This window comes from Zeus faber (genome assembly GCF_960531495.2).
Source record: "Zeus faber genome assembly, chromosome: 19".
Taxonomy (NCBI): Eukaryota; Metazoa; Chordata; class Actinopteri; order Zeiformes; family Zeidae; genus Zeus; species Zeus faber.
The window spans coordinates 6767000-6779584 of record NC_137206.1 but is presented as its reverse complement, the minus strand read 5'-3'; the positions used below and the strand labels follow the sequence as shown (position 1 = coordinate 6779584).

At 46.4% G+C, this 12585-nt stretch overlaps 1 protein-coding gene across 1 annotated transcript; it reads right to left on the bottom strand.

Moving 5' to 3' along the window:
- Window positions 1-9918: 9918 nt before the first annotated feature.
- On the bottom strand, window positions 9919-11972 carry eif1b (eukaryotic translation initiation factor 1B). Its single transcript, XM_080020228.1, has 4 exons — window positions 11584-11972; window positions 10868-11031; window positions 10641-10742; window positions 9919-10126 (listed from the first exon to the last, which is right to left on the bottom strand). Exons 1-4 carry the CDS (start codon window positions 11612-11614, stop codon window positions 10082-10084), a joined length of 342 nt encoding a protein of 113 aa, XP_079876354.1. The 5' UTR covers window positions 11615-11972; the 3' UTR covers window positions 9919-10081.
- Between the last annotated feature and the right edge of the window lie 613 nt (window positions 11973-12585).

The following is a 12585-nucleotide window of genomic DNA, read 5'->3' as shown; positions in this document are numbered from 1 at the left end:
TATCTTCTTCAGAAATTTGTGCTACAGTAGCTCTTCTGTAGGATCAGACCAGGGCGGCTAGATTTCGCTCCCCACGTGCATCACTGAGCGCATGGGTCCCAATGACCCTGTTTACAGTTCACCGGTTGTCCTTCCTTGGACCACTTTTCGTAGGCAATAGCCACTGCATACTGGGAACACCCCATAAGACCTGCCGTTTTGGAGGTTTTTTTTTATTGTGGGTCATTTTTTCACTGCAGCGTGTACATTTTTCAATTTGGGTTGGAATTGGGTTGTAAGAATTCCAGAACAAACAAAAGATATTTCAGGAATGCCTGCATATGCGCCTATATATTGATTATACTCATTCCAGCTAAGAGTGTCATCCAGGTCCAACACAAATTCTTATAGGCTCCTATAAAACATCATGTAGAGATCCGAAAGATTCCCTGCGTTTGGTGGATTTACACTATAAGTCCCAGAATCCCAATTCTTAAATGACCACATTCTTTTATCTTACTATCACCACCTTCTGATCGATTGATGTGTCTTTGTTTCTTTTCCTTGGTCACTTGCAGGGGCGGACTTAGTCATTTGGGAGCATTAGGCAAACACAGGTATGTTCAATATGCTATTTTCACTTCATATTTTACCAAAAGGTATTGCGGCAGGTCAATGTTACTGACTTGTAGGCTATTTTATAAACATAAGGTGCATAGGAAAACAGCCAATGAAGAGCTTACCTCTGCCTGAACATTTCCAAAAATAATAATGCCAACAGTTTGTAAATCATCTTATCGTGTTTTCCTTTGTGAATTTTAATATTAACAAGGGCTGTCAAACGATGGAAATAATGAATCCCGATTAATCGCATGATATTTTTGCGATTAATCACACTTTTTGATGTTCTAAAATTGTTTCTATTTAATTCATTTCTATTTCTATTGCTTTTGAGTTATAGCCATACTATGATTTGATTATTGAAAAAAATAGAAATACTAAAGAATTTTTCTCAAAATGTATTCACCATAAACAAGCTGCTATCTTTCTCCTTTTCTCTTCCACTGAGGCAATTGCTAAGACAAGCAAGCCTGTTTACATCAAACGCTTTTTTGAAACATGGAAAACCACAACAAGAGATGAATTCATAAAATAAATCAATTCCAATTTTGCTGCGGACCCCTGCGATTCCCAGCGTGGCTCTGGACCTCAGATTGGGAACGGAAATGACCTCACACGGAAAGACAACAACTTGGCGCGTAGATTCTGTGCCGCACGGCTGTCATGGAGAACTTTGAGGAGTCTGGATAACGTCGGTTTGCCGCGAGGAGAAAATACACGGAGTGTAAAAGCTCCAAACTTTGGCACCTCACGATTCCGCGTTCCCCTTGAACACATGACACCACCCCCTTGAACACATGAGCACACACCACACATACAGTGTTAGAGGGCGGGGCACGCAGGGAGATTTCCCATTGTCTCCGGTATCCTCCGGCATCGGCCCGTGCCAGCCTGACAGTCGGTGCCGTCGCACCTTACTGCCTTCTGAGATTGCCCTGCAGAGATAAGCGCGTGTGTGTATGTGTGTGCGAGTGCGGAAATGCATTTCGCAACAGTCAGCCTCCACCCTCTGTTCCACACAGTCTGCACGTTCCAGAGATCCTCCTCCAGGCAGGGGCGGCCGCCAGCGCCTATGCACAGGAGACCACTCTGGCACGCCGGGGGGAGGCTGGCCGGGCTGGCCGGGCCAGTTCCAGGGCCTCGCCCAGGCTGGGAGCCGCACACAAAAGTGGATAGATGGTGTCACTGGAGCTGTTATCGTTAACCGCCCACCTTAAAAATAGACATTTCTGAATTTTTAAGTTCCTCATTTAGGATTGAGGGACGCTACGGACTTGCGTGACAATTTCTCATTCCCGTTATCCTTTTTTTCCTCATTCCCTGCATTTCCCCTATTTCTTCGCGGACAAAAAGGGGAGCGGTGTTGGGAGATGTAAATGAGATAGTTATTATAGCGGCGTTCCATCAAGCCGGCGCCGGAGCGACTTCAACGCCTTGATGAATATGCATGCAAATTTGTTAATTAAGTTAATTATTCGTCCGAAAATTCATTTGTCTTGCCGAGGAACTCTCTCTCCCTGCGATGGCTTTCAGCGCGTTTCGGTCATCAGTCACTCATCAGGCTATAAAAAAGAAACCGTTCCGGTCCACTTTAGATAAATAATTGTTTGGCAAAACATTCAAAAGAGACCAGACATGTGCAAAATAGACCTGTATACCGTGCATTCATGTAGCCTGCCTATCTGGAAGGCAGATGAGGATAAAGTGTGAAGGAGGGAGGGTGTAAGAAAGCGAACAAGGTGTTTCTGGAGCGGTGTCGTCGCCTCCTTTCCTTGTCAGGGGTCTCTGTGTCTCCGTGGACACACCTGAGTGTGGGTGTGTTTGAGTGCTGCGGCGCGGGGTCGGGGCCTTTGGTCGCCTTGAAGACAGGTTGCACAGCAATGGCCAAATCGCCTTCAATTAATTACTTCCACCAGAAATATGATCAAATCTTTTTCGGCACCTGACATCTGGGCGTGAGAATCGCGTTTACGACTGTCGGAGAAAAGTCCGCTGTGTGGTCGGAGAGATAAATCCTTGCTATCAGAAACAAACTGAGACCTTGAGGTAAATGATGGAAGTCAGACTGGGAGCCAGTCGAATCTGCAAGCTCATGTTTCATTTGCTCCCCAGAATACGTCTGACCACCCGCCCATTCAACAGATTTCCACCTGACTTTGCCAGGGTCGCTGTCTTTGTCGAGAGCCGTTGAGTTGACGTGCCAAGATGGCTGACGCTGACGTCGAACAACCTGTTGAATCTGCTATCATGACTATTGAACAAACTAGATGGCAAATTTTCTCTAAGTAGCTTTTGTTGATAAGAAAGATGTGTTTGTCGTACCAATTCACTCGCTCGGCGCTACGGCACACCTTTCGCTGCTCTGATTGGTTGTAGGTCCATCGAATTGTGTCCAGATGCAGGATGAGAATATGATGAATCAGTCCAAGGGTTAAGGTTTAGGAAAGCCCACATCCGCATGTTTAGGAGACAACCCACGGACCACCTCCCCAGTGACCCCCCTGACTGCTGATCCTCATCAATTAAACATCGCCATCTGCCGGAGCCGGGAGAAACGACACAGAGGTAAATCCAAGCAGACAGGAGCTGGCTTGTCACCAAGCCAAAGGCAGACTAAGCAGAACAGGATCTGTAGTACCAGGAGGTTTATTAAAACCGTATGGGGCCCCCGTGGATTCTTTTGCTTGTTCTGTCACAGAGAAGTTAACATTTTTATGATAGAGGGGGGTAGGCGGGAGGGTTATCTTTAAATCAATCTTGAATCAGGTTTTAACATGGAGTGTGTCGTTTATCAGTGTGGTTTTGCATTGGCAGGTACCGGGAGGCAATAATTTGTGAGACACCGGATTCCACTAATTTACACTACAGTGGCGATATAATAGTTGGTCCAATGAACATAAAAGATAATCACTGGTGGAAAACGTGTTGAATGAGTTTTACATGCAAACATATTTTTTTCAAAACTGATTTTCAGAAAAAATTAAATGTCTATCTTTTCTCTATTTTTGGTCGGACAGCTCACATTCAGCCTAATATCACCACATTCTCTAACCATGACCCCTTAAGCATTATCTAAAACGGGAAATATTGAGGTTGTTGCAATGATTGAAGATTGAAGATTCAAGAGGTTTAAGAAGAGAGTACAGGCAGGGTGGAGTGGGTGGAGAAGAGTGTCTGGAGTGATCCGTGGCAGAAGGGTTCCAGCAAGAGTAAAGGGGAAGGTCTCCAGGACGGTAGTGAGACCAGCCATGTTGTACGGTTTAGAGGGAGTTGCACTGACAAAAAGGCAGGTGGCTGAACTGGAGATGGCAGAGTTGAGGAGGTTGAGATTTTCATTAGGCGTGACAAGGATGGACAGGATTAAGAACGAGTACATTAGAGGGACAGCTCAGGTTGGACAGTTTGGTGAAAAAGTGAGAGAGGCCAGATTAAGATGGTTTGGACACATGTGTAATGGCAATGGCACACAAATACACCATGTTGTATGCCTAGCACGTTGACAGCACAGGCTAATATTTTTTTTTTTATATAATGTAGCATGAAATTTCCTAATATGCTATTTTCAAATAGAAAGGATCATGGATCATTTTCTCGTGCAGCTCTTTTTACGGGGAGGATCAATGGTTAATAGTTGAAGTCATAATGATGGGGAAGAAACATTTTAATAAGACCTGCCTTGAAAAACAACAAACCTGCCCTTTCAGGTTCCTCTACAGTGTGCTGCATCCAATCATCGGCCGCATCTGCACCCATCTCTATTGGCTGAATCATCAAACTCTTTATTAATGCCCTGGTCTCCTCCGGGGAGCCCAGTGTGTTGATGGGGTTTCAGGCTCCCAGGCTGGGACACCCAGGAAGATATATATGCGGCGCTCGTGTTTGTGAAGTTATCCAAGAAGCCTCGTATCATGCCGTAGAGTATTCGCAAAGGAATTTGATAAGAGCTTTTGATAAACACCATCAAAGATTAATTGCGAGAGCTGCCAGATGGTGCCGCTGGGTTAAAAGTTTGGCTGAAGACAAGTCCCAGCGTACGCAGCGTAGGTTTCCCTGTAGATGTGCAATAACAAATGCATAATAAGGTTGTAAAGCAGTTTTAAAGGCGATGCAGGAAGAGATGAGGAGAGAGGGCGAAGGAGTTTTCTTCTTCTTTTGGCTGGTTCTGTCCTCCTTCCTTAAAATATATGTTTGCCATTTTTCAATCCAGGTCGTATTAAAATGTTGTTCCCATCCAGGGCAAATGTTCAAACCTTACAAAAATATGTTCAATCTACAGGAATCTCACGATACAGTACATGGACAGTCTTTGTATTAAAATGGTTGCAGACCGTGTATTTTATCAGGTTTTTTGGGGTAATTGGTTTTTGCACTTCTGCAAATGAGCTCCTTTGGCTACATCCACACTAACGCAGGAGACCAGAAACAGGAAGTTGCAACGCTTTCTACTGGCCACCTACTGTGGCCAACGTCGGGCTTTGGAGGTGCTACGGCAATTGCAAAAATTCCATCTGAAAAAAAGTGTGTGATGACTATTATTCAAAGTTCACTATGACGTGAGTTTCCCCGTTTGTTGAAATGGGAGTTTCAACATGTTTTAAGGCTAGGGTTAGAAAATAGCAAATCTGTCCTTTAAGTCATATAAAAATGAAATCAAATAATTCAAGGACTTCACTGTGTGCATTGTGTACTGTGTATTTTGAAAAGTGTGGCGTGAGAGATTCATGTTGCCATTGGTGTTTGCTACAAAGATCATGACAACAAACACCCTCCAATCTCCACATTGATCTGAAGGTATTTCAACCTAAACAGCAGACATCTTGAACTGAGACACTGGAGGTACTTGGGAGCAGCCTACAAAAAAAAATGTCTGATGGCAAGTTAAGAAATATTATATAAAGGAAACCCATGGTAACAGATAACCAATCTAATCTTTGGGGTTTGATGTGAATAGGTCAATACTCAAGTCGATTCCACAAAAAAACCTGTACAAAAACGCTTTTGTAAAGCATCGTCACGCGTCTTGACATATCTATTCATAAACTGTATTTGTATTATTCGTCGTTTGAATTCGCAACACATTTTCCTATAACCTTGAAAATGTTCAAACGGTCAATTTAATCTTGCAATAACATTGTTTACCAAGCCATTAAAACAGCATTTGAAAGGAGAAGCTTGACCACCCGGTGTGTCTGGGTATCCATCATTAACTCTGCTCCCCCCCCTCCTGTTCCACAGAATGGATTAACTGACTGGCACCGGGGGGCGGCTGGCTGCCAGCCTGGCGGGGGTTGGGGGTCCCTCTCTAACAAATAAACAAAATATATCTAATATCTGAAGCAAGTTGTGATTTCATTATCCAAATTGTTTAAAAACCATAATAAATGTATATCTATATATACAGTATATAACAGCGATATTACATCTATTAAACACCTAATGGGCCCGTTTAGATGTTTCCCCACTGCTGAGATCCGGTTCGGATATATGTTCGATACGGATATCTTTTATCGCTGATGATTTGGTGGGCATGGTGAATGAGGTGTGAGTGGATTACGAGACACTGAGGACACATTCCAAGACACAGACCGGGTATCCTCCCTAGCCCCCCGTGATTATCAGTTTGGTGGGATCCAGGAATTTGGTCAGTTGTTTTTTTCCGGATGATCATGCAATGGATAAAAATACTGAACTAACCCTATGCCTGCTTGTAACCCCGTATCTGCTTTACTAACAGGAACACCCGCTCCATCTGTAGCTCCACAGTCTGTAGCTCCATTGTCCATATTGTATCTGGAAATATGGACAATTACAAAGCGGCGTCGTACACTCTGCGGAGGGCGGTGAAGGACGCTAAACGGACGTACAGGGAGAATGTGGAATATGGACAATTACAGAGCGGCGTCGTACAATCTGCGGAGGGCGGTGAAGGACGCTAAACGGACGTACAGGGAGACTGTGGAGCTACAGATGGAGCGGGGGGACACAAGACGCTTGTGGGAGGGGCTGGGAACGATAACAAACTACAAGAGCAGCTCTTCTCCAGCCACGAGTGTGGACGTCTCCCTGGCCAACCAACTGAACTCCTTTTATGCGCGGTTTGAGTCTGGCAGCAGCACCGCTAGCTCGCCGGCTAATTGGAGTTACACCGCTGGGGATGAGCGCGCACTCTCAGTGTCCGTGCACGAGGTCAGGAGGGCTTTGATGCGGGTGAACACCAGGAAAGCTGCGGGCCCAGACGGCATATCTGGACGAGTACTGAAGACCTGTGCTAACCAGCTAGCTCCGGTGTTCACTTCAATATTCAACATCTCCCTGGCTGAATCAGTGGTCCCGTCCTGCTTCAAGAGGTCCACCGTCGTTCCTGTCCTGAAGATCGCCTCTCCAACCTGCCTGAATGACTACCGTCCGGTGGCCCTCAACTCGGTGGTCATGAAGTGTTTCGAGAGGTTGATTAAAGATTATATCTGCGCCTCCCTCCCCCGCAACCTTGGACCCGTTGCAGTTTGTGTACCGGCAGAACAGATCCACGGATGACGTGGTCTCCCAGGTACTGCAAACCACGCTCACGCACCTGGATGGCCAGAAGGGGGCCTATGTGAGAATGCTGTTCATTGATTACACTTCGGCTTTCAACACCATAGTTCCCACCAGACTGACTGTCAAGCTGAAGGAGCTCAGACTGAATGCTCCGCTGTGCGCCTGGATCCTGGACTTCCTCACAGCTCGCCCCCAGGTGTTTAGGGTGGGGAAGCACATGTCCAGCTCCCTCACCCTGAACACAGGATCCCCCCAGGGCTGCATCCTCAGCCCCCTACTGTACTCCCTGTACACACGACTGCGTGGCCAGGTCCAGCTCCAACACCATCATCAAGTTTGCTGATGACACCGTTGTCGTGGGCCTGATCACCGACTGCGATGAGGAGGCCTACCGCCAGGAGGTGGCTGAGCTGTCACTCTGGTGCCAGGACAACAGCCTCCACCTGAACGTCAGCAAAACTAAGGAGTTGATTGTGGACTTTAGGCGAGGATTACAGTTGAGGACGCACGTGCCCTTAGTGATTAATGGGACTTCTGTCGTCAGGGTGAGCAGCTTCAAGTACCTGGGAGTCCACATCACAGAGGACTTAACATGGACTTTACAAACAGACACTCTGGTGAGAAAGGCGAGGCAGCGTCTTTACCACCTCAGGCAGCTGAGGACATTCCAGGCCTCGGTGAGGATCCTCAAGTCCTTCTACTCTGGAGCAGTGGAGAGCATCCTGACAGGCAACATCACTGCCTGGTTTGGGAACTGTACTACTCAGGACAGGCGGGCCCTGCAGAGGGTGGTGCGTTCAGCTGAACGTACCACTGGAACTACCCTTCCCCCCTTGCAGGACTTGTACACCAGGTGTAGTAGCAGAGCTTGTAGGATCATGAAGGATCCTCACCACCCCAACAATGGACTGTTCCAGCTGCTGCCGTCGGGCAAGCGCCTCCACAGTCACACAGCGAGAACAGAGAGACTGAGACAGTTTTTTCTCACAAGCCATTAGAACTGTCAATGCTGACCTCACCAGGGGTCCTCACTGAGCCACACACATAGGCTCCACTACCTTAATGTACTGTATGTAGCATACTGTACCGCATACTGTGTCACTGATCAGGGTTGTTCGGTGATACCGTATTGCTGCGCCGTACTGTGCTGTATTATCCCAAACACTACCTCACTTTATTCACATGCCACTTTAATAAACATATCTGTATATACATAATTGCCTATCTCAGTTAGTTGGTCTAGTAGAAATTTTCCTAGGACATGGTGTGTAATCACTGGGTGCGTTGCATTACATTTCACTGCATATATGTATGAAAGTATGTATATGTATGTGACGAATAAACCTCTTGAATCTTGAACCTTTGTACTGTTGGCCCTGTTGTTGGGCAGCTCACAATTACAAGTTAAGCTGAGATGAAACAATTGCAAATGCCTTTGTGACACCATCACAATAACTGTCCATGTGACAGTTGATACAATCCCTCGAGCAAGGTTCGGGGGAGATGCTCTTCGCTATTCTGTGTGACCTGTAAAGTGCTCCCCGCTGATTGCAATCATCTTTACAATAAACTTAGACAAAGTGACAATTGCTGTATTTTCTGTTTCACCTGAACTATCTCACCCCACGCATCGATTGGAAATGACTTGTTACGCAAAAGCAACACATACTGTGCTCCTTTCACCGAGTTGTCGAGACATTTCCTCCACCGTTACTAGTCTGTTGACTTATTTTGAAAAATAAATTTTGCCAGCTAATTTTAGCCGATTAAACGACTGTAAATTGGTTTTTCCAATTCTCAGAAATCCTCGAATGACATTCAAGAAGTCCTTAAAGGGTGATGGGGTTGTAACTGCGAGGGAGCCTGTGCTAGGGAGCAGGTTTAGTCTGAGGATTAAACAGAGGATTAGACTAAAGAATAAAGAAAAGGTAGGGATCTTTTATTCGACGATCATATGAATTCACGAGTATATACAGAAAGCCAATGATGGCGGGTGCTGCGACTCGAATCAGAGGCTGACCAGGGAAAACGGAACACAACATTTAGCTCGACTGAAAAATGAAATGCTATGGATGTGCAGTAGGCCTCTCAATGGTTCATTATTTTTCCAAACCAGGTCTTATTAAAAATGTTGGATTCCATCATTCATAAATGTGAAGACCGCAAACTTGGTGAGTGCTTCACTACTGAGAAACACACCACTCTTCTTTGGCCCAACGCAACAAAACACCTTAAAACATTACATCTCATTTTCTGAGTATTTTACGAACATGTTCTCAATGAAAATAATATCACATTATAGTTGCAATAGCTGCAGTTAATCTAAAGATGAACTAACGGAGGCAACAGTAGGTTCCCTGTAAGAAATGGCACAACCTCCTGTTTCTAGTCTCTTGCGAAAGCATGAATGTAGCACAGTCGATAACATGCTGAAAAACATGATTCACGGTTGGCAACCTCCCCCCCCGCAGTAGGAGATTATGAGCTTCCAACCTTCGAAAAGGAGATTTGACCTCTATTTCATAGCTTTAGCATTTGCCCAATCGGGGTGGGAACAGCGAGGAGCGGCAGCAAAGTGGTACGTTCTCCCCAGTGGTTCATCGTCCAGCTGTGATATCAATTTATAAATGACGGAAACAGACATTTTACTAAGGCCTGGGCGGAGAAATTGCAAACCTGTTCCTAAAGAGAGACGGGCAAATCACTAAGTGAGGGAAAAAAAATAAAAAATAAAATCAAATAAACAGTTAAAGGCAGCGTTGATGTAGTCTGGAAGATCGGTTCATGGTAAAACTTTTGATTTTTATTGCGTTATTGCGAGAATGTTACATTAGACATATTGCTAAATGCGGTTGCTCAACGCATGACGTGTAGGGGGGGTGTTTAGTTTAGGGACTAAAGGCCGGACAGTAGCTGCAGGGCCCGGGGGTGCGACAGCATGACGTTAAAATCCATGGACCTTCAGCTGCTCCTCGCGGACAATCCCGATCTGGACAAAGGGGGAGAAAAAACAACAACAAAAAAGACAAAATGCAAACACACAGGAAATTAGGTTGTTATTAAACTACGAGACAATTGCTTACACTGCAAACCCATAGGTTGGGGCCCATTAAGTTATTTTCCCACGACTTCTTGTGGATAAGAGTCATTTTAGGCCAAAGTTTTGACATTTAAGACCGCAAATTCCTGGATAAAAAAACCAAAACAATTGGTGAGGAGCTCAATCCAACACATGGTGAAATTCGCACCAACTTCCAAAATCATATCTCCAAAAATGTAATGATTTAATGTTTTTTTTTTTTTTTTTAATCCGATGTTCATTATGAGAAATAACTTCAAGTGCGTCTTTCTGGCGTGGGCCTTTGATGTACAACCCTAATCTCGGTAATAGACAGATCTTGCCAAATGTACGCTAGAATTAGTCTTGATCTTGAGCAAATGTTTGTTTTTCTAAACGTGTATGTTAAATCCTCTGACTGTGTGTGCGCGCGCGCGCTCTTTACCTCGAGCAGGAACTGACAGATGTTCTTCCTCTGGTCTCCCTGGAGCTGAATGACCTCGCCGTACTCGGGGTGCTCGATCACAGTGCCATTGCAGGCAAATCTCTGCCAAACAAGAGGACGAGACAAGCGGGTCAATGCGCGGCCCCCCCCCCTCGCACGGACACGTGCAGGTGTGGAAACCTGAGGTAGTGGGTTAGGCGCCCTCCCCCCCCACTAAGCCGGCTCACTCTTTTGACGGCCTTCACCAGCTTCTTCTTGTCGTAGTCGTGTGCAATGCCCTGCACGGTGGTTAGGGTTTTGCGCCCGTTGCGTTGCTGAATCCTTATGTGGATTTTATCCTCAGTCCCTGATGGGAGTAAGTCGTCACCCTTGGTTGCATCAGCAAAGGGATCTGGGGGAGGGGGTGGGCAACGACATCACAACACATGGAAAGACCAGCGTTATGTCATCTAGCCAAGCTCTGTCATATACACATGTGCGGCAATGCAAAGAAGGTGTACGAAACGCAGACATCCGAAAATCAAACTTCCCCAAGTATCTCAGCGCTCTCCCGACGGGGCGACATCTAAACGTAAGAACCGTGATACCGCGTCTACAAATGGCTTTAAACGCACGGGAAGGTAACGACACGGCTTGTGTCCGGTTTTTACAAAACGCTCGTCTTGCTCGAATAAGCCCAATGGGTCGATTACGTAACGTTCGGTCGGGCTTGGGGTCGCAACTGTGCCGCAGCGGCGGAGAGCGGCCCCGGCTGGAATTCGTCGGATCCGACATTACGTAACAAACAGGCTGATCGCGCTAGCAAGACAAGACCCCCCCCGCCGCATCCCGGAAGTGCCCTCCTCGCCGGCCGAACCACGGTCGGCCACGAACCGAACGAGTCCGTCGACCGGGCGACCGTTCGCCGCCCGTTCCCGCCGCGTCGAGCGCCGACACAACTCACCAAAGGATTTGAGGTTCTGGATCGAGGACATGCGATATCAGGGCGTCGGCGTGGTGGGGACGAAATATCTCGGCGTCGTGATGCCGTCAGTTGTTGGTCGTGCGGAGTGAGCGGTGCGGTCACAGCCTTCCCCCCCCCAAGAGAGCCCCCGAAGCGGCGAGACGGCAGCTGGCGGCGAGACAGCGGGAAGCGGCGAGACAGCAGAGCCGGGGCGACGCGACGTTCGAGCTTGTGGATCCCACGGCGACGCGGCGGCGTAATGAGGCGGGGGTCGAACTACAGCGCCCACGTGACTGTGACGTCCGGGGCCCCGCACGTCGACGTCACTGCCCGGAAGCGGAGCGACTGCTTTTTATTTCGTTTTTCCTCTGGTTAAATATATGACGTTTTTTCCCCCCATTATATATAATGAAGATACGAAATAAAAGAAAAACAAAAACAAACAAAAAAAAAAAAATCGTATTTTATTTTTATTTCTGAGCAGGTCAATTGATTGTAGTTTCCGCGCTGTCCACTTACACCAACACACGTCGATGTCGATATTAATCGTGGTGAGTTTGAGTAATCGGCGAAATAATGGAGATATAAGCTGAAAAAGTTGAGATATTAACACAAATATAGACAAATATTACCCAAAAAAAAAAATTCGATCTACCCTTTTTTTTTTTTTTTTTTTTTTTTTTTTTTAAATTGCACGTACGTGTTTATCTTTCTTTATAAAACACTCCGACCTGGCTTTGCGACGAATGAACGTGTGGTGACGACGCCTTTTCTAAATATGAACCCGCAAATGAATTAAGTTGACGTTTATTCCTCAGGCGCCGATGCGCTGTTCACGCTCCCCCAGTCGGATTAAGCAATTTGTCACGAAAAGATAATAATGTCGTTGGGCCACGGACTGCACGAAGCCGCATTGAAACGTGTGGACTGACGCGTAAGCGAGCGACTGAAGCCGCGACGCCGTCATACAGGTTTTTGCTGCGCACACACGACGTTGAAACG